Here is a 21,500-nt window from a genome sequence, read left to right as displayed (position 1 = left end):
GAGTAACGGTGCTTGGATCGGTTGAACCGGGAAGACGTACGACTACTTCCTGTACGTTGCGTCAACGCTTCCGCTTCGGTTTACGAGGCTACGTAGACAACACTCTCCCCTCTCGATGCTATGCATCACCATGATCTTGCGTGTGCGTAGGAAATTTTTTGAAATTACTACGTTCCCCAACAAAACAAGCTGACAAAAAATTCATATTTGAAGACATATGCGTGGATGCACCAGAACGAAAATCCAATCCGTACCTTCGTTGTTGAGGGTGAAATTGTTCATGGCGGCGATGAAAGCAGCCTGATCCCAACTTGGCGATGTTGTCGAAGGAGAGGGGGCAGGCACGTTCATTGGTGCATGCTGACTGTATGCGTACGGTGACAGGGCCGAAGGAGCACCGGGCGCATAGGGAACCAGGGCGTAGCCGGGCGGTAACACGGGGGCGCCGAGCGGGGTCGGTGTAGTGGTGGCGGTGTAGACGTGAGCCGGCGGTCGGGGTCCGAGGAGACCAGGAGAGCCAGTGGCAGGACAATGGCCCGGGCTCCAGGCTCCCGTGTATGCTGGAGGAGCGCCGTAAGGAGATGGAGCAGACCAAGGCATGGGCCATGCCTGAACCAGCCCGGTCCAGGGATCTTGCTGCAGGTGCCATGCCGGTGGACTAGATGCCGGTGTAGACGATGATGATGATGACGCTGAAGAGCTGGCGGAGCGAGGCTGGGGTGGCCGATAGACGGGATTCTTCCTGCGGTAGTTAGGGCTTGGGCGCCAGCCTGGAGGCGGCTGGGCAGGTGCCGGCGACGGAGTGGATGGAGCTGGCGCCGAAGACTTGGTGGTGGCGTGAAACACTTGCGGGCGAGTGGCCTTGCGAGCTTGGTTCTGAGCCTCGAGCTGAAGGAGAGAGCGGACCTCGCCGAAGGAAGGGTAGGGCCGCAACATGGGGATGAAGGCCACCTGTTTCTCGAACTGCTCACCAAGGCCGACGAGAAGAGCGTTTATGAGAACGCGGTCGTCGACGTGATCACCAAGTTGCCGGAGTTCATCACCGATCGACTTGATCCGCTGGCAGAAGACGGTGACCCGGGAGTCTCCTTGGGTGATGGTGCGGAGCTCGGTGTGGAGAGCGTTGATGCGGGCGTTGGAGTTGTCTTGAAACAACTGTTGAAGAAAGGCCCAAAGCTCGGCTACGGTGGCGTCGTCGTTGGAGACAAGATTGAAGAGCTCGGTTGAGATCCGAGTATAAATCCATTGGATGATCGTGAGATTATCCTTCACCCAACGAGGATTGGCAGGCTGCGGGACAGAGGATGGATGTATATGGTGGCATAGACCGCAGCGACCAAGGTGGATGTGGAAGAGATGGCGCCAGTGGTAGTAATTGTGGGCAGCGAGATCAAGCGAGATGGGTATGAACGGCGCAACATCGGCAATTGTATCTGCTAGAGAGATTTATGGTGGCAGAAGGGCGTATTGGTAATGGGTAAGAGAACTAGGGTTGGAGGAGGAAGAAGAGACGGATGGCGATCTGGCAGCATTGAACTCAGCCGCGGTAAAGAGAGGCCGCGCCGAGAGAGGTGGAGGGGCCGGCGGAGAGGCCATGTGGAGGAGATAACCTAGGCGACGGATACCATGAAGATTATTGAATTCTGAATATGTATTAAGGTCTCGAAGGGCTGTTTATATAAGATACAAAACTTGGAAGCCAAGGATAGTAGAGATAGATTACAACTTGAACTACCAAATATACAAACCGAATATATAATATAATAACAACGGCCAGGCAGACCATAGCAATCAAAAGCAGCAGTCGTGATGGTCATGTGTATATAATGAGAACTCTTGACGACGATCATTCAAGACAACTGTTCTGTGAGGAAGCCTCATTGGTGTCTCCACCAACAGTCGGTGATACCAAGCTGAGTTTAGAAGTCATAAAGAGGTGTGATGGTCTGCCCCTTGCCCTTGTTACCACAGCACGGTTGTTGCACGGTGAATCCAGACAGGAACAATGGGCAGATATGCATAGGAGTTAGCACACATTTTCGTCGTGATTCACGCAGGACAGAGCTCGTCTCGCGCACGATGCAGCTGGACCGAGCTCGTCTCGCGCACGATGCAGCAGGACTGACCTCGTCGCCCTCTCGTCGCTGCAGGACCGAGCTCATCTCGCGCTTGGGGCAGCAGGATGGGTCGGTGGGTGCCAGTTCTGGCCGACCTATTGGGTCTCGACGCTGGGGGTCGCCCAGGGGCGCGAAAGGTGGGACCTTTCCGCTCGTCTCTTTCGTTGGGGTGCGGCGGGTCACGGGCGAGGTGGTGTCGAGGTCTTGGATGCTGGGGCGGCGGCCCTGGTGGTGGTGGTGGTTGCGCGGTGCTCTTGGACAAAGCCAATGCCTTGGTGCTGCCCGGTCATCATGGTCGTGTGGTCGGCGTGGTTGCCGGGGTGTGGCGTTCGGTGGCGGTGATTGTTGGCCGAGGTGAAAACCTGCTCTATCTTCGGACGGACCGGCGGCGGCGAAGATCGCTCCCTTCTTGAAGGCGTCGTCGCGGCTCTCATTGCCCGTCATGCGGCTCCTGGGGAAACTCTGATCCTTGGATCGGGCGGTGGCGGCGCTCCGGCGTCGTATCCTTCCTGAAGGTGCCGCCTTGGAGCACATGGTTCGTCATATGTAGCTTCATTTCTTCGGGGCGGTAGTGCTAGGAGTGGTGTTGCTGCGCTCAGCGCCTATGTATCATGTCTTGGGTGTGTGCGTGTGTTGCGGTGGCGTGGCGTGTCGTTGTACTGGATGCTTGTGGTTTGGTGCTTTATATATAAAGCGGGGCGAAAGCCTTTTTCGATTATGTTAAACCCCCCTTTTTTTTGAACATCAGTACAGATACAAGCACTCATATACACGCGCATACACTCATTCCTATGAATGCACACACGCACATCCTACCTTTATGAGCACCTCCAAAAGACTGAGCCAGTATATCATCTTGAAATTTTGAAGTCACCGTAGGCACCTTTCTTTCTGTAAGTATGATAATGAATGAGTTCATACATATGCGTGGGGCCTTTTGCATTTTTACTTGATGTAATAAACATTTTTTCCATTTCTAAAGTGCCGTGAAGAACCCGCAAAAAAAAGTGCCGTGAAGAAGGTATCAAGCTCCCTTGTGATAACTGGGTGAAATGTTTTGAGTTGTGCCGTCTCTTCGGCGAACAAAAAAGGTATTGTGATGGAGGTTCATGACAACCCCTCAATCAAACATGGCCAATGCGGTAAGCTGTCTACAAAGAATGGATTTTACTGCTAAAAAAAGAATGGATTTTACTAGAGCAGAGTCAGTCACCTGAAATAAAAAGACTTGCTGTAAATCGCAGCCGACTTTCCGTAGCCGTCCGATCTGCGCCAAGATTCGCGCGAACACTCATAGCGCTGGGCCGCGGGCGCCTCTCCGGAGCAGAGTTGTATGAGAAAGATGCCGGCCGGAGAGGCGGCGAGCCGATGTTTCTGCCGGCGGCCGGTGGTGCGGAGGAGGTCTCCCGGAGCCGGAGGCGGCAGCGCCGTACCTTCCCAGAGCGGGAGTTGGACACCATCGCGGCCGCTTCATCTGTAAGTGTTGGATCTGTAGCTAGAAGAAGCTAGGGTTCTGGATTCCTGCTGCTATCGAGATTCAGGCGGGGCTGGTCTTAGTTTTTTTTTTTTTTGGTCGCAATATTGTCTAGTGCGGAGTATTTCTTTCTCCAACAAAAGGATTGCATCAGCCATTGGCAGCGTCTCCCTCCGTCCTCTGCTCTGCTCAGGAGCAAGATGGAGTCGCTGGAGCAGAGCACTTGGCGCACAATTCTTAGTTCAGACATGATCCATATTACAGTAGCTTTTATACAGGATCCATTATGGATAGATGATTGACAACATTGATTGCTTTGTCCATTCGGAAACCAAAAATTAAATAAACTCTGGAAAATGTAGGTACATATAATATTGTCAACAACATACAAATAGATGATCCTGTAACTGTAACTGAATGAAGGATCATGGTAAAGTCCTATGAAATTCAGACAGGTCAAAGTCGTCCGGGACCAAATACAGTATGCATATGACAACATACACTCTTACATGGTGAGTCTTAGCCTTGTTATGGCAGAAAAGCCCACCAAATTGGAACATATGAAAACAATCTCATTTACTAGAAGCAAAAGTAAAGGGAGGACAAACTTGTTGGTAGAACTTCATCATATTCAGGAGACGGAGTCCATAGCCATAGCGGTCAGTCTGGCACACCCAGTCCACATTCTATAACTTCATGGTCTTGAGGAGATATTCCATATCCTATCTTCAGGAGACACAGTCCGATTCATCATTAGAAACTGATAACACAGGTTCCTGATAGTCCAAACTAGAGCAACTACTCCAAGAACCCTCAAATTTCTAACATTCTCCAGCAAACTTCAGAAATCCAAATCGACAAATCATTGAAAGAAGCAGAAAACAACCTGAATGTTCTTAGTCACACTCCACACATATTTAGAAACAGCGTGCAAAAGGAATTAGTGGCCTACTGTTTCTGAAGCACAAAAAACACATAGATTTGGGTCTGCTTACACCAGGGGAAACATAGTTAGACCTACTTAAACATGCTTCACTTTACAGCTCAACTACATACGTCATTGAAAGAAATAGGACCTATCGGAATATTCAGTGTGCAGCTTAACCACACTCCACAAATATTCAGCTTCCCTATCACTTGTCACTTGAATAGATTTATTTAACTCTCCCAACTTTACCTCAGATTTAATATCCACACTAATAGGAGGGCACTAGAAGAATTTAAGACAATTGGTTTGTGTAAATTACCTGCGAGCCATCTTCCATCCGCTGATTTTCTTAAACTGCCACTTCTTCCATCCTCTTTTTAAAACTTGGCATGGTAGTGCTTATACCATTTTCACATGCAAAATCAGTTGCACCATCAGTGTTATCTATATCTTCTGTCTCATGATCATCATCATTAGTTGAGTTGCGAAGCTTACCTGCCGGAGATCCCTTGATGACAATGCTGCTAATTATGTCTGTCTCTTGAGCTGTAGCGCTTTCCTCTGCTTTTGCTCTGTTTTCTCAACTCTGAATACTTTCCTGTAGCTTAAGGTTTCAGGCGTCAGGTCCACTTGGGAACATACAGAGATGTTAACTGAGTACAGACCACAAAATAGACAATGGCACTATACATAGTTATCCTGAAGCTTGGCAACGGAGACTGAACAGAAAGGCCTATGGATATAGGCAGAGGCAGATCTTGTCTGAGATCTTTGTAGAAGTCAAACAATACTAAGGAAACAGCAAAAATAGGGGATCATGAATCTGGGCCATTCAATCCTGAGAAGGTCCTTACTTATTGCTGTCTTACTGGACCGGAGAGCCTGATCAAAAGCAGTAGCGATATCGGCATCTGCGAAATTGCCAGATTCTCCATCGCCCATATCTCTTAGCTACAGGGTATCCGTACATAGGAGGAAATTTGAACTATTTCCAGTAGTTGGGATACTAGTTTCACCACCGATTTGTGGTCAGGACTCCGGACTACACACTGCAACTGTCCGTGTAAGATGAAATCCACGCAACCGTTTCGAGAAGATATTCGGTCATATTCATCTGAGTGAATACAAAATGATACTCATGTGCTTTTTTCCAAATAGTTTTATTTATTCAGAGTTTGGGAAATTTTGAACAGGAAACAACTCAAGATACAGACTGAATTTGATGTTCAAAAATAACTGATAGTAGCATGCTAAGGTACAGATAAAGTTGGGTCATAGTAAGTGACAGTAACATTTCTGGAATCCAAATTGAAACAATAAGTCACAGCTAGCTAACAACTGAAAAAACCAAATTGTCACTTTCTCCAAACTCATACATGTCTTCTCTTTTTGTAGCATCAGTGCTCACCGGACATTTCAGCAGACTTGAGAATGAAGCGCCCAGTGAGACGTTCCTGCAGCCACTGCATGGATATATGAACAGAAACACAAGGTCAGTCAAACAACTCGCAAATTGACCAGAACAAGTTCGCAACTAAAATTAAAATAATTTATTGAAGGCAGCACATTATAAACAGCAAATATTCACAACCAGCAAAACAGCATATCATTACCATTCAGATTCTGATAACTACACAGCGGAATAAAAGCATATCATGGAGGAAACTGGTTAGAAAAAAAGGCTACGGGTGAACAGGAGGTATGCACCTTGTTGATAACAGAAAAGACATGCCTTTGTTGCAGGAGCCAAATAAGGATTCAAGGGTTGCATAAGAGAGACTGCTGCCGCTCAGTACAAACTAAGGTCTGAAACCCCCACTGCATTCAGCATTTTTTCTGTGGACTGACTGCTCAGCAACCCATCACCGCACATTTCATGAATCGGCCCATGAATGGCCATGTGGCAACCAAATTCCACACAGGCGGTTGCCCATACGGGGTCCATGAATGAAGCTCAACCACTTTTTCATCAGTAGGATTGATTGGAGGCCCAATAACAATCAGGCGGTCACCACACGCTTGGAAACCCATGTCCCAGCCATTGTCCTTAGACAGTACAGGCAATTTTCCAAGAGTGATCCACTTGTTGTCCAGCTTATCATACTGCTTCAATTCATTATTCTCACTGTAATCAGTGCCATAGAGTTCATTGTTGACAACTGCAAGGAGCGGAGGACCTCCCTGGAGTCTGCCGTTGAGCCCATGAGTTATGTTGTCGATGACCCTCCATGACTTCTGGTTCAGGTCATACTCCTCACCGCATGTCAAGAGCTTGTGGCTACTGCTACTTCTTGTGGTGCTAGACCTTTGTGTGCGTGTGTGTGTTGTTGAACCTTGTCGTGGTGCTTGGCTTTATCTATAAAGCGGGGCGGAAGCCTTTTTCGGTAACACCACCGATCACATAGAACTTGCCGTCCATGAACGCGCCACAGCATCCGTACCTGGCCCTATTCATACTGGGAATGGGTGTCCAAGTATGTGCCTCCGAGTCATACATCTCTGCGGAGCTCAATGTCTGAAAAGAAGAATCACGGCCTCCCGCGACATACGCCTTCTCCCCGACACTTGCTGACCCAAACAAGCACCGCGGGGTGTTCATCGCATCAGCATCAGCCAGCCATGTCCATGAATTGGTAAGGATGCTATATCTCAAGGCAACCCTTCCGCGGTCCCCAAACAGCAGCAGCTCGGTTCCTACAGCCAGCGACTCCCAGAAGAAGATTTCAAGCGGTGGCATCTTGGCCACTTGGATCCAGCGCCCAGTGGACGGTTCATAAGCGTCCCACTCCAGACGATTATTACTGCTGGAGAGGTAGAGCCAGTGTTCTGCGACCCCATTCTTCCGACGCAGACGGTAGATGTCCCCATTGCGAACCACTGAATTGAAGTCACGGTTGAGGGAGGCGATGGCGCCATATTCCCACCTGGAGAGGCGGTGGAGGCAATAGATGAAGAGTTCCCGACCTATCACATCAATGGTATTGCTCCACGAGACCACAACCTGCTGCTCTCCACTATCTGGACCTGACAAAAGTCAACAGTTCATCCATCGTCTTACTAATTTTTATGAGTAATAATTTATCTCCTGATGACGAAACGTCTCTATTACTATTACAACTCGTGTTGACTGAATAACATACCAGGAGGATGCAGGCACGAAGAGGACTCTGTTGACCTCGATGATATCCTGCAGATTACAACAACCATTTACAGTGGCGTAACCAGCCCGATAAGTCAGGGCGGTCCATTAATAAAAATATTTACGTAAGTTTATTTATTTCTTTTTTTTGCACTGGTAAGTTTATTTATTCTCACAGAAATATTTTTTACTACATTATATACAAGCTATGGGAAAATTCCAGGGTGGTCCATGGACCACCCTGGCCACCCCCTCGCTACGCCACTGACCATTTAGACCATGAATAGTCAAATCAGGTTTAATTGAATAACTGAAGAGTTACAACAGCAACAATAATCATTTAGCTTGGACTGGCAGGCACTACCTTTGAGCACCACGGGAACCAGAATCTACTAGTTGCACGTCGATTATAGGATTGCTCGGATGATTGCTAACTACACCCATCCTCGACACATACTTCAGATCAGCAGCTGCACCCCCAAATTTTGCAGAGACCTCTCTAAGGCTTGTCATATGCTCAATGCTGATTAATGCAGTACCATGTCGATATTGTTTCAACTGGTCTCCTACTGAATAAAGATCAAGTCATTGGTCCAATTGGGGGATGACGTCGAAACCGAGCCTGAGCTTCCAGAGATTAGGCATTGCATCCTCCTCAAATTTTAGCCAAGCTATTCCAGTCATGAACCTCAGCTTCAGGTACTTGAGAGCTGTGAATCCAGCAGCCGTGCCAAAGATTATCTTAATATTAGGCGACTTCGCGACATACAACGTTAGAGCAGTAAGGGCAGGCAACCCTCTAAGAATATCAAAATTATCTATCGACAATCCATCCACTGCAATCTTCAGAATGCATAGGTTGCCAAGTTGTTCCATCCACACATCCAGATGAGAAAATATGACGATTTTGTGCGGTGAGAGCTCAAGTCTCTGGAGATGGTGGGGAGGTTTGACGAAATACCAGCCAACTCTTGCTTTTGAAGCGTCACCACACCTAACCGAGGATCTGTGAGCCACCACTTGTATAGTTTTCAGGCTGCCATGTTCAGATAATAAAGAATTCAGAGCTTCCATGCTTCTCTCCAGATGGTAGGAATCGGAAGAAGGCGGCGTAGAAATATAAATATCATGCAGGTGGCTCAACATGCCAAGGCTCCTAGGTGGATTGACGGACCAATCCAGCAGATTTGAGTGAGCTGGAAGACTGAGGTGCAACAAGTGTGGGAGATATATAATATCCCATGGAACATGAGTACCTCTTGTTGTATCCTTGACATCCAGTGTTTCCAGACATTGAAGCCCTCTCATACGGCTAGGCAGTTTTATGCAGACATCACAAGCAATCTTCAGATATATCAAATGGAACAGTTCTGAAATCCCAGTGAGGTCTATGGCCAGGTCTTGGTCGCCATTATGATGGCCTGATAGTTGAAGGTTCAGAACACGAACAAGCTTGAACTCTCCAACACAAGGCATACACTCTGCTAATCCAAAAAATCCAAGTGACCACACTTGTGACTTTCTGATGTTTGCTGGAATCTTGGCATATTTTGCATCACCAAGTTGAAGAGAGAGTCGATGGACCTTATGAGAAAGTGCCAAAATCTTCCGATTGTGATCTACTACCACAACGAAATTCTCTTCTGCAGACTTGTGTGCAATAAAATCATGTACCAAGTCATGCACTGTGCAGGACACCACCTCATTGTTGAAGTTCATATACATGGGCTGGATGAATCTTCTATCAACAAGCTCATCGAAATACATCCCTGCAACTTCCTCTGTGTCTTGCCCTTCACTAGTAGAAATAAAACTTTCAGCCACCCATTGCTTCACCAGGTCATGTTTGAAGATTATGGAGCCCTCTGGATACATGCCAAGTTGCAGCAAGCATGTCTTGAGGTAATGAGGAAGGTTGTTGTAGCTGAGGTTCAGTACTTGTCTCGTTCTTTCTGAAGTTGAGTTTGATGACAAACAAGACACTAACGAATCTTGTATGTGCGTCAATAAATCCACTGATACAGAAGGCTGGTTTGCTAGCAGACTTGCTATGCTGATGGTGGCTAGCGGCAAATCACCACACATTTCTACAATTTGGCTTGAAACTTGTTTGAATTCTTCAGGGCAGTCACTTTCAGAACCAAAAAGCCTGCCAAAAAATAGCTTCCTTGAGTGATCATCATCCAAAGGTTTCATCTCAAAAACTTGTTCTGGGTGATCACAGCCACACGCTAATGCAACATCTTCAATCCGTGTAGTTGTTATTACTCTGCTGCCTTGACTACCCTTGGGAAAAACCTGATTAATAACATCCCATGCTGATGTATCCCATAAATCATCAACAACTATTAGGTACCTGCATGTCAAGAATGCACGCATGTCACATTTATGTGTCAGGCTAACAGTAACAAAAGAATGAACTTTGAGTCCATACATGTCCAGGACTTGATGATATTAACCTGAAGTTAAATGTTATTGTCAGTATCAAGTTAGTGCTGTCTTGAAGAGTAATACTAATGTCCGTTGACTCGACACAGGCATGTACTGAAGATTTTCTAGCTCACTGTAAAGCTTACTATTGAGCTTTTCTAGCTCACTGAAAAGCATGTCCGATAAACATTTTTTTCAGAAATTGACTATATATCATCATGCCTTTTTTGTCAAAAAATATAAGAGCAACCTGTAGGGATTTAATGTAGTACATGCGATTCTGGATCATGTGGAAAATAAGTACATAGTATGCAATACAACTAGTACATGTGATTTGAATGTGGAAAATAAGTACCTCTTGTCATGTAGATAATTCCTGATATTTTCAGCAGTAACACGAAGTTCATCAGAAGCGTCTTGCCTTACTTGGGGCTGCTTCCGCTGGAATTGTGATAGCATGTCGCGGAAAAGCCTCTTCATATCAGGCTTTTTGGACACCCGGACGAAAGCCCAGCACTGGAATTTTCTCCGAATTTTATTGTACAACACTTTGGCAAGCATTGTTTTACCAAGACATCCAGATCCATGAATAGACACCGCCTTGAGCTGCTGATCTGCGTCGTTAGACAGAGAGTTGATAAACTCGCTCATCCGACCATCAATTACCAGGCCGGAACAAGTTTTCTCACAAGGCAGTTGAGGCATTGGCATTATAGGCCCAATGGCTGAAAATCTACGTGCCGCCGAGGTGCTACAACAATGGAGCTGGTACCTCTCGTACCGTCGGATTGCCTCCCGGGCATAGATCGTGAATTCTGATACCTTTTCAACCATCTGCTGGTACCACTTGAGCTTCCTGGGAGCACGAATGACATCAACACGAATGATTTTGGAGATAACATGTCCTGACACATCAGGAGCTGCACATTCAATCTGTTTCTGCCACTTGAGCCTCTTGGGCATCTTAACATGAGTCATCTTGTGGTCAGATTTGTAGCCAAGAGACTCAGGGGACACAAAGTTGTCAATACAATCGTGGATGTCATAAGATAACTCCCATGCCTCTTTCATCCAACACCTGGCCGCCAGGGGAGGGTCCTCCACCTCTAATAGATCTTCAAGGCATGCGCCTATTTCTTCAAGGTCATCTCTGAGGAGCTGTGACCTATCATTGACCCGCTTGGTTAGCTTGCATCCATGAGGACCAAGCATCATGTCAAGCTTCTTAAGAAGGGGTCTCATGACACCCAGAGAAATACTGATACTGGCATCTATCTCTCTGCCTCTACCTCCTGTTGAAACATCTGGAAAAAAACATACGACAAAAGAACGATTTAATTTACACAACTAATGTTGCATGTAATACATAACTACCAGTGCATGTCACATTCACATCTATTTCTATTCACATATCTGACATTCAGAAAAGCTAAATTATATCGATTTTGTACTTTATACTTCACTCATCATATCCACCAACACATTTAAATTGCGGAGTAAAAATTGCTTATAGATAATTTTTTGATAAAGAGTGGACTTTATTGACTCAAAATGAAGCATCGAAGATACAAGCACAATGAGCACACACCCGTTGTCTGCATGGCTAGGACGCCCACAACCAATACTAACGCACACACACCAAAACACACAGGCAAAGAGAAAGTTCACAAAAGACAGAAACTCAACCTTGTTTATTCAACCAGTTTGGCTGACGATCCACTTGTAGAACATGTGGATGATGTATGTAATCTTGTGTCTGACCAGTTGTGGTCGTGCTTTCTTTTTATTTTTAGTTTTGTTTGGTACTCGATGACTTGAACAAAATTGGTTGTGTGCATCTTCTGATGCAGAGGCCGGAGCACTCCCCTTTTCGGAAACAACAATTACTCTGTAATATAAGGGCAGCAAATTTGGGATTACCTAATTAGCTTGCGCACATTGCTATGTCATTGTGATGTCCAGTCAACTCTCATCTAGTGTTATTATGGTTTTGCTAACCTATGCTTGCACTAGTTTTAAATACTCCATTTTATATGTTTACTATTGTACTTTCTTCTTCCTATGCCACCACCTTCTTAAGGCGGCTATGCATATCTACTCCCTCTATTTTCTAAAACGGATATACATAGACACGATTTAGTGTGTTTGTTGGCTTATTTCAGTCCGTATGTAGTCTATATTAAAAATATCAATAACATTTTATATTTATGAATGGATGGAGTATTTAAAACACAACCCACCACCACAAATCTACTAAATGTTCTACCCAAGTGATTTGTACACGTGGAAGGTGGGTGGCGCGCAGCTGGTTGGGTCGTATCCTAGGCATTTTGTTAATTATTGGTTTGTTAATTTTTTAATGTAGATCAACCCCTGCCCTCTAGACCTGTTGATGTGCACAGCCATATATGATTGATTATTCAGTGATGGCAAGCAAATTTAAGTATTGAAGCTTATAAAATTGGCCTACATAAAGAGGAAAAAAATGTAGGAGAAAATGTTGGAAGCACGTTCAGGGCTGCCTCCTCGTCCCTTCTAGCCACTGCCTCATCACCATCTGGGTGTTTCCTACCATATTTATCAATCTAGCCTAGCTGATGCGGGGGCCAATGGCGCCATTCACCACTCCACCTGGAGGTTGGGACTGCTATCTATAGGACATGCGACACAGGCGGCACACTTGTATACATGAAGCCCTAGCCGCCGGGGGCTCCCCGTCCTTCCATCCCTCCCTCCGCCGCCGCCGAAGGACGCCGCCGGCCTATAGCCCGGGGGCTGACGGCGGTGGCGGGGGCCTTCCCTCTCTCCCGCGCCATGGGGGAGGTGCGGAGCCCCGCGGCATATGGTGGCACGGCCGATCTGGCCTTCGTGGTGTGGCGGGCCTGCCTTGACCGGCGGCGGCCTCGTCCTAGGGCGGTGGTGGTGGCGGGTGTGGTGGCCGGCCCTGCGTCGGGCAGCGGCTTGGCTGCGTTCGGTGGCGGCGGCTGGGTCTGCAGCGACGGACCATCTGACCTCGGATCGGCGGTGGCGGCATGGAGGGCCTAGTGGTTGGGTCGGCGCCATGCGTGGTTTGCCCTTCGGACAAATCTGATCTACCCGGTGCGGCTTGCTCGATGTGCGGCGGTTCAGATCGGCGGCGACCCGTGCACACGATGCTTGATGGAGGTTCTTCGAGCGGATCCAGGTGAAAACCTTGTTCTCGGCTTGATGCCAAGACCGGCGTTGGCGGCACTCTTTTGTGTCATTACCTTCTTGAAGGCATCGTCGCGGAGAAGTTCCAGACCTCTATCTGCTACCTCCGGGGGAAACTCTAGATCAGTAGATCGGATGACGGCGGCGCGTTGGTGTCGTTTCCTCCTTGGGGGTGTCATTCTTGGAGGCGTACACGGGATCAAGGGACCAGTGGGCGGCTTTTTTGGTGGAGCGGTGCTTCATCCTTCACATTGATGACGGCGGATCTCGGCGGCGTGGCGCAGTGGAGACTCGGCACCCGATGCGCGGTGATGGACTCGCGCAGGAGGAGGTAGTTGTCTGACGTCATGGTGGCGCCGATGACAGAGTGACCTGACAAGGTAGAAGCCTCAATATCTGCTCTGAAGACGGACCTGTGGAGGATGGCGGCGGCGACACTTGTGAGTGCGTCAGACCAGTTTAAGCCCTAGACTCGGTATGTGGCTCGGCTGGGGCTTCTGGCTTTTGATGATAGGCTTAGGTGAGTGGTCTGGGTATTTGGCCCAGCTAGCACCCCTTCATCATATGGATAGGAGTAGTGGCATATGTAGCCAAGATGGTGGATTTGGGCATATTGTTGTAATACTTTGTAAGGTCCTCGAGAATAATCAATAAAGTGGCAGCATGCATCTCGGGGGTCATCCTCCTTTTCTAAAAAGAACATGAAGCCCTAGCCGATCTGCATATGCTCCACCTGCCAGATTGACATGAAACCGTCAACTGCATAGCTCCACTGACAATCGTTGTTGATGGATGTCGCAGATGCGTCAGACATCGCCTACCAAAGCCGACACCATGTTGCCATGTGTCCACACACACTACCACGGGAAAAGATGGTAGAAGTAGCCCGGATGCCAGCACAAAAACGTTGGCTGATGTTTCTGCTACACGAATGGAAGACAATGGAGTAATGTGAGCTACCATTTGTTGCTACGGTGCGATAGGCAGAAGCCCACCGAGGGACACTGCCCACTTCATCTCTGCCTTTCCCGACCACCACGAAGCTAGGGCTTTCCACGCCCCTCGTCAGAGGCAAGCCCCGCCGCCACCCAACATGGAGGTTATGCCTAGCGCATCGACAATGATGAGAGGAGGAGATACATGGAAGGAGCCATAGCGTTGGTGGCCTGGTGGTGTCGCCAACGCAAGCTCCTGTTTTTTCGATGGATATTGGTGCAACATATATAATTAGACACAAAGTTATGGTGAGTGTGGCTAGTGGTATGCCTCAAAAAATAGCCATGATACCATTGGCGCACCCAACTCCACTATGGTCAACTGCCCATGCACTTACAAAATCACACACACTACCGGTCACCATTTTTTTTATGTCAGCAGTCACCCGTTTGATGTAATTCATACACATTAGCATCGAGAATTGTGTTGATGAGAGATCGACATGGGAGGTGGTTGCCTCTGTTGTGACCAATGTTTTAGATTTCATTTATTATTGATGACTAATTTCATGAACTTCAAAATATTTTGTTGTGAATTTTGGATGAATTGATAAACCATAATTTTAAAATTCAAAAAAGTGCAGGAAAAAATATCGTTAAATTCTAGAGTCAACCCTGCAACTTCACTAAGGCGTCGTATGTTCTTTACCACTAGTATGTAGGAGTAGATGGTAACTGAAATACTTTAGATTTCCATGTCTTTTTATACAACTATATATATACTTTATTTAGTTAGAACGGCTCATAGCCAAAATGATTTTCTTTCAAACCACACTAAAACCTTGGCCCAGGGATGGTGGCTATGACAATGCGGATGGCCCAAGCCTACCGCTGTGGAGAGATGATGGTACGGCAAGAATTTTAAACGGGAGAGAGACAAGGTTTTGTGCAGTGTAAAACTTAATAATTTTCTACTTTCCTCTTTGTTATTGTCATTACAAGGAAATTTCATGCCTAAGCTGATGCTGCCGGTCATGCCATCCCCCGACGCTTGGTGTGAGCTAGGTGTGCGCACTTGCCGTGATCACCACGTCATGCCATCCCGTGACCAGATCAATGTTAGCACTCATCTAGACTTGCAATTGTTTTTAGAGTCTTTGTTTGTTTTAGTATGAGACTGCACCTACTCATAGGCTGTTGGTCACGTTGATGAGAATGCACTACTCATAGGCTGTTTTAGTATGAGGCCTGCATGGGCGTCATAAGCCTAGTCTTTAGGATCCTAGCTAGAGAGATTAGAGGAGAAGATAAGACCTATGTTGGTATACATGCGAGCTGTGAGAGGCAGAAGAAGGAGCTGCGCCTATTCACCTAACGAACTAACAGAAGAAATCCATCAGCTCCAAAAAAGTCATGTGCAGAAGAAATCCTGGCCGTTTATTTTGCTAACTGAAGAAAATAACAGCAGCAGGGTTTAGGTTAACATAATGGAGGGGTTTTTGTTTTCTTTTTGTATAGGAGCTAGCAGTACAGGGATAGGAATTAGGAAGGAGAGAAGCGAAGTGTCACCTTGGGTTGGATAAAAAAGGACAACCCTCTCCTCCTCCTTCTCCTCCTCCTCATCCTCAATAATGCCATGATCCACCACCTTGTTGCTGCACTTTGGGCAGGCCGCGGAGCCGACCCTCCTGTGGGCTTCGCACAGGCACGCACGGCACGGCCTTGGGGCGGCGTCGAGGAGAGGCCGCAGCCCGCCGGCCCGGTGCAGCTTCCTGACATCGTCAGGTCCGCCGACGAGCCGGCCGCCGACGAGGAGCTGCGGGAGGGAGAAGGCGTAGCCCCGAGCCGCGAGCAACGACTTGAGATCGCTGCGGTGGGCTTTGCTCCTGGACACGTCGCGCACGTCCACGGCCAGGCCGTAGCCGCGCAGCAGGGCGCACACCGCGTAGCGGTCGGCGGAGGTGCGCGCTCTGCGGCGCGACGCTGAAGCTGACGCCGTGTAGAGAACCACCTCCGGCTGCAGCTCCTCCTTGCCGTGCGGCCGGGGCCGGGACGAGGAGCTGCCGCCAGGGTCACCCATGTCCGGCGGCCTCATCACCGAAGAGAGAGTGTGGCTACAAGGGTTGTGGCGAGAGGAGTGCGGAAGCAGATTGAGACGGGGACAAGTGTGATGCCTCGGTCTCTCTCTCCTCTTGTGGTCACATCACATGCATGGCACTGCGGGCTGTGCCTCTACTGTCGAGCCTGCCTCTTGTTAATTCCTCGTATGCTATGCGTCTTTGTCGATTGCATAGCTAGGTGCTCACACCGCTAGTTAATTACCTTGGCCTCTCCCTCACACTACATAGTTTCAAACACTGGAATCCGATTCGACAATCTCATTGGTCTTATCTTCTTTGGATTTGAAAGAGTAGTCGTACTTCGTCTCAAGTATTATACTGAAACTTAAAATACACGTAGGTTCTTGGATTATTACTTTCGAGGAGACTCTTGTGAGTGAACGTCGACAGGTCCCGGCCCAGGCGCACGCACGCTAGGAACATGCACATGGAGCGTATAGGATAAAATGGCACGAGCGCTCTCATGTGTATGCTCTCTCTCACCACATCACGTGACATGCACATGAGGAAAAAAGGGGACTGCCACGGTACTACCTCTCTCTCCCTCTCTCGGGCAAATACCTTGGAGGAAAGCTTTCTCAAAATTAATCTTAGAGGTGAAATCCATGATCTGGTGTTCAATTTTTGGATCCTGTGATATTTATGTTTTGCCCCGTCGTTCTCTTCATTTAGGCATTGCTTTTGAAGAACCTCTCTCTCGGAGTTCATGTGTTGTCGCGGTGGTTGGTCTTGTTGATTCTTGTAGCGTTCTTCTTATCGCTTGTTTGGTGTGATATATTTGTTTTATTCTTATTAATAATTAGATGGTGTGCAGCTGTGCACGCTTGATGTCTTGGCTAGATCTTACAATGTATTAGAAACCACAAATTAAGCCGTCTAAAATGCTATTTTCTCAGATGAAATCACTATAAAAAAATCTGACTAGGTCATCGCGCCGCAGGTCATCAGGGACGCTTCCAGGGCCAGAGAGGCGGTAGATCCATATCAGGTTGATATTAACATGTTGCACTTTAAACCGGGACGACAAGCTGCCGCCAGGATCGCCCATGTCTGCTGGCCTCATCCGAAGAAGAGTGTGGCTCGTTATATGATAGGGGAAGTAGATGGAGACGCGGACAGGTGGTGCCTTTCTCTCTCTTTCTCTCTCTCTGTCTCTCTCTCTCTCTCTCTCTCTCTCTCTCTCTCCTCTTGTGGTTCATCTCCTTACATTGTCACATGCATCACACCGGGGGCTTGCGCCTCTACTACCGTGCCTGCTGCCTTGTGTTTATTATCAAGCTAAGTACTCACTCACATTTTAGAGAAAACATATCATCATTATTAATGGTAGCTAAAAGAAACATACCCCCACCGTTCCTAAATATAAGCCCTTTTAGAGATTCCAATATGGACTACATACTAAGGAAAATGAATGAATTCCACTCTAAAATATGTCATGTAGTCCCTAGGGAAATTTCTAAAAAGGCTTATATTTAGAAACGGAGGAAGTAGCTTTCTTCACATGGAAATTAAATGATCACTCATGAATTAATTTATTTTACAATTGTTTCTTAATACCATTCATAATTGAAAGCATATGCCCACATATGTTGTGGCAACAAGCAATATCAGTACTAGTTTCAGAGGTTTATACACCAAAGAAAAGTAATATGATTATCTGTGTGCATGAGTAATTGAGCAAGATCAGCACTCCTGTGCAAATTGACGAACTTGTCATGTACTAACACATTGTTGATATAAGTTTGAAGTTCAAGACCAAGATCATTCATTTTTGTAAAATCAAAATTATATAAAATAGTGTGTCTCTGGATAGAAAGTTTGGGAGAATACCTTCAACAACAACATTTGGACTTTACTTGCAGTGCCCTTGAAGTCATTATCTGAATTTGGTGGTGTATTTCTCTTTTATGGAGTATCGCTCCATAACCTAGATTAGTTCAGGAAAAGGCAATTAAAAATTAGGGCAAAATCCATTGCCGAAATAAGCTACTATATTAGATTATATTAGACATATGCAAAGAAGAGAGAAGCAGTGGTGATCTAATCTTCCATACCTCAAATTTGGTTTGGGACCTGCCGCTGCCGGCGGTGACTCTGGCGATCGATCAGCGAGCGAACGAACAGGACGCCAGGGGGACGAGAGACAAGATCGATGGGGGAGTTGCCTGCCGAGAGGGGGGAGTAGCGGCGGCCCACTGGATATGTACGTACACCTGGGATATCTACAAGGGGGCAAAGCCATGGGAATCGATCAATTAATCAAGGTTATTTTTAGGCTTCTGGGCTGGGCTAATCAAGTTAGAATATTTTAAATGGAAGACTTTGCTTGTGCGCTGTAGCTACTTTCCGATGGGTTCAGCCTTAAAAAATTACTGGGTTCATAATAGTCAGTACCTGTGGACATATACGTGCCAGAGAAAACTCGTTGGGTTCAGTTGAACCCAACGGCTGTACGCTGCCTCCGCCGCTGGTAGCCCTGCAATCCTGCCAATTGTCCTCCCTGTTGCAACAATACTTGGTTTAATCTCAGCTATATCAATTTGCATATGGAGAAAGAGATCCAGTGTAAAGAAGACACAATCATGTAAGTACCTTCACAGTATACTATCAAACCGGGACCGCGAAAACTTCAGTAAATTGAATTATGAAGTCCCATTTCACCCTCACTTACATAAAGCATCCATTACAGATTGCTCCCTTGGTACTATTTCTTTTATAGCTGCTCTTTTAGTAGCTCTCTACAAGAAAAGAAAAAGAAAAATTGTCAGTTCTTTGTATTTTATATGCAGATACAGCTAGTTCAGAGGATATTGAAGATATTAAATCAGTGTTGTTGGACCCATCAGTAATAAGAATAGCAACAAGTAACTTCTCTGAGGAAAATAAACTGGGGGAAGGAGGATTTGGCCAAGTGTACAAGGTAATCCAGCAACAAACCCAATATTACTAGTTGTCTACAGCTTCCTGCTATTGTCATCATACTGTTTCACCTGACTTCCAGCTGACTCCTATTTTCTGTCATGAACAATTGAACCATCCATTAACAGGGCAATACATATTAGCTAACTTAGATTAAAGCCATTATGTTTTCTAATCCCACTTTGCACTTATGTGCTCTTTGCCTTCGAGTGGTGTGGGATTTACACTTTATGTCGGTCATTCAAAATTTATCTACTAACTGGCTTGACTTTGTAACTTCTCAATCCTATTTGAAAGCTAGTTTCACCTTACACTTCTTATACTAGCACAAACAATAGATACATGTCAAGCTAGATTACAAACATAATTGGATTTTATGATGTTATAATAATTTAAGTCGTTGCGTTGCAGGGTATGATGCCAGATGGACAGGAAATAGCAGTAAAACGATTATCGGAAGGATCAAAACAAGGCCTTCGTGAGCTAAAAAATGAGCTATTATTAGTTGCCAAGCTTCAGCACCGGAATCTGGTGAAGTTAATAGGCGCATGTCTCAATGGAGAGGACAAGTTACTTGTGTATGAATATATTCCAAAGAAAAGTCTTGATGCCTTTATTTTCGGTACATGAGTTTCTACTTAATTTTCTTATTTCAAGCAAACTTTGGATTGAAAAATACTAGTTGTACTTGGAATTGTTCTTTAAATAATGAAAATGGTTGATAAAAATAAAATCAAGCTTTTCGTGAAGCTACTATAAATTAAATTTAATACATACATTCAATGGTGGTGATAAGATAATACAAACATCAGTTCATGTCAATTAAACAAATCATTGTGTGCACATCAGTAGAACAAGCGTATAATTTGGATTCTCGAGAACTGATTTTATTTATTTAACGTGAGCAGGAACTTGGCAAACTCATGATTTTGTTATAATAAATAAAAATGGAGCTTGTTACCTTAATTGTTAGAGTAATCAAAATATCTACTTTGCTCTTCCACATGCATCTTTGCCACTTTAAAGTTAGTCCCAGTGTGCATGTTTGCATGTACGTTTTGTGTCCCCTGATTTATTTGGCTTACAATGCCTGTTTAGATGACGAAAAGCGTGGAAAATTAGCTTGGGATACACGATACAAGATCATTTGTGGTATTGCTCGAGGCTTGGTGTATCTACATGATGAGTCCCGTATAAAAGTTATACATAGAGATCTGAAACCAGGCAATATATTACTAGAAATGGATATGAATCCAAAGATCTCTGACTTTGGTCTGGCAAGTATTTTTGAGGGTGATCATACAAAGCATATCACAAGGAGAGTAGCTGGAACCTAGTAAGTCTATGGATTCGGTTAATCATATATATCATAAGTTCGTAACTATCACGTTCACAAAGAAGCAATGCTTAACCGTTTTCTATCACGTACAGTGGGTATATGGCGCCAGAATATGCTGTACTTGGACATGTTTCAACCAAATCAGATGTGTTCAGCTTTGGAATGATTATTCTAGAAATTATGACTGGGAGGAGAAACAGTGTATCCTCTGAAACGATGATGGCTGAGCATCTTTTAACTTATGTCAGTATTATATTCAGTGATTTCCAGGTCTTAAAATATGTTATGACATAGTAAGCTGTTTTCATGAGTCATTGCTTGTGTACAGGTATGGGAGAACTGGACCAAGGGGACAAAAGCTGAGATAGTGGATCCATCATTGCACTATAACAACAGCTCTGAAAATGAGGTTCTCAAGTGTGTACACATTGGACTATTATGTGTTCAAGAGAATCCAGGTGATAGACCCGGCATGTCCAATGTGATCCTGATGCTTGTTGGAAAGTCTACTACCTTGCCTGCTCCTTCTAGGCCTGCTTTTCTATTTAGGTTGAATGATGAAAACCATGCCCATGGTGGTGTAAATAACCGACTAGATGGCTTGAACGAATCAAATCCAACATTCAATAATTTGACAATCACAGAATTAGAACCAAGATAGCCCTGACCCACAAGTATGTAGTTAGGGCAGAGAAACAAGAAACACCATTATTTTTGTCAATTCAGTAGGATTGTCGAATAAACATTTGTAAATCCTATGACTAGCAAGACATATTTAGGGGATGATAGTGTGAGAATCTAACTGGTCAAATGACAAGAGTTATGACTTATGAGGTGCAGATCCGAAATTCTTCCAAAAGGGAAAAAATTCAAACGCGGCATTATTGGCTCATTCTCTGCGTTTTCC

The 21,500-nt window shown here is 45.8% G+C and overlaps 3 protein-coding genes, 1 long non-coding RNA gene and 1 pseudogene across 4 annotated transcripts; 2 read left to right on the top strand and 3 right to left on the bottom strand.

Annotated features, from left to right (window-relative positions):
- Nucleotides 1–201: 201 nt before the first annotated feature.
- On the bottom strand, nt 202–2,651 carry LOC147956719 (uncharacterized). The gene is made up of 2 exons (XM_087531436.1): nt 1,967–2,651; nt 202–1,433 (listed from the first exon to the last, which is right to left on the bottom strand). The coding sequence occupies exons 1-2, from the start codon at nt 2,649–2,651 to the stop codon at nt 202–204; spliced, it is 1,917 nt and encodes a 638-aa protein (XP_087387562.1).
- A 757-nt stretch (nt 2,652–3,408) lies between these two features.
- LOC147956718 (uncharacterized) lies at nt 3,409–6,335 on the top strand. The gene is made up of 3 exons (XR_015610917.1): nt 3,409–3,593; nt 5,915–6,011; nt 6,263–6,335. It is a non-coding gene; the product is annotated as an uncharacterized LOC147956718 (long non-coding RNA).
- A 297-nt stretch (nt 6,336–6,632) lies between these two features.
- On the bottom strand, nt 6,633–8,171 carry LOC147956717 (F-box/kelch-repeat protein SKIP11 pseudogene; annotated as a pseudogene).
- Nucleotides 7,475–16,330, bottom strand: LOC125522744 (disease resistance protein RGA5). The gene is made up of 3 exons (XM_087535646.1): nt 15,785–16,330; nt 10,444–11,392; nt 7,475–10,014 (listed from the first exon to the last, which is right to left on the bottom strand). The coding sequence occupies exons 1-3, from the start codon at nt 16,308–16,310 to the stop codon at nt 8,244–8,246; spliced, it is 3,246 nt and encodes a 1,081-aa protein (XP_087391772.1). The 5' UTR covers nt 16,311–16,330; the 3' UTR covers nt 7,475–8,243.
- Nucleotides 16,331–18,684: 2,354 nt separating this feature from the next.
- LOC125525269 (cysteine-rich receptor-like protein kinase 44) lies at nt 18,685–21,466 on the top strand. Its single transcript, XM_087531434.1, has 7 exons — nt 18,685–18,725; nt 18,810–18,919; nt 19,125–19,255; nt 19,666–19,876; nt 20,353–20,590; nt 20,686–20,836; nt 20,922–21,466. The coding sequence occupies exons 1-7, from the start codon at nt 18,685–18,687 to the stop codon at nt 21,252–21,254; spliced, it is 1,215 nt and encodes a 404-aa protein (XP_087387560.1). The 3' UTR covers nt 21,255–21,466.
- The last annotated feature ends 34 nt before the right edge of the window (nt 21,467–21,500 follow it).

Source organism: Triticum urartu, chromosome 7A (genome assembly GCF_056163025.1).
Source record: "Triticum urartu cultivar PI428250 chromosome 7A, HENAU_Tu73, whole genome shotgun sequence".
Classification (NCBI taxonomy): domain Eukaryota; kingdom Viridiplantae; phylum Streptophyta; class Magnoliopsida; order Poales; family Poaceae; genus Triticum; species Triticum urartu.
This window is presented reverse-complemented; position numbering and strand designations above follow the sequence as displayed.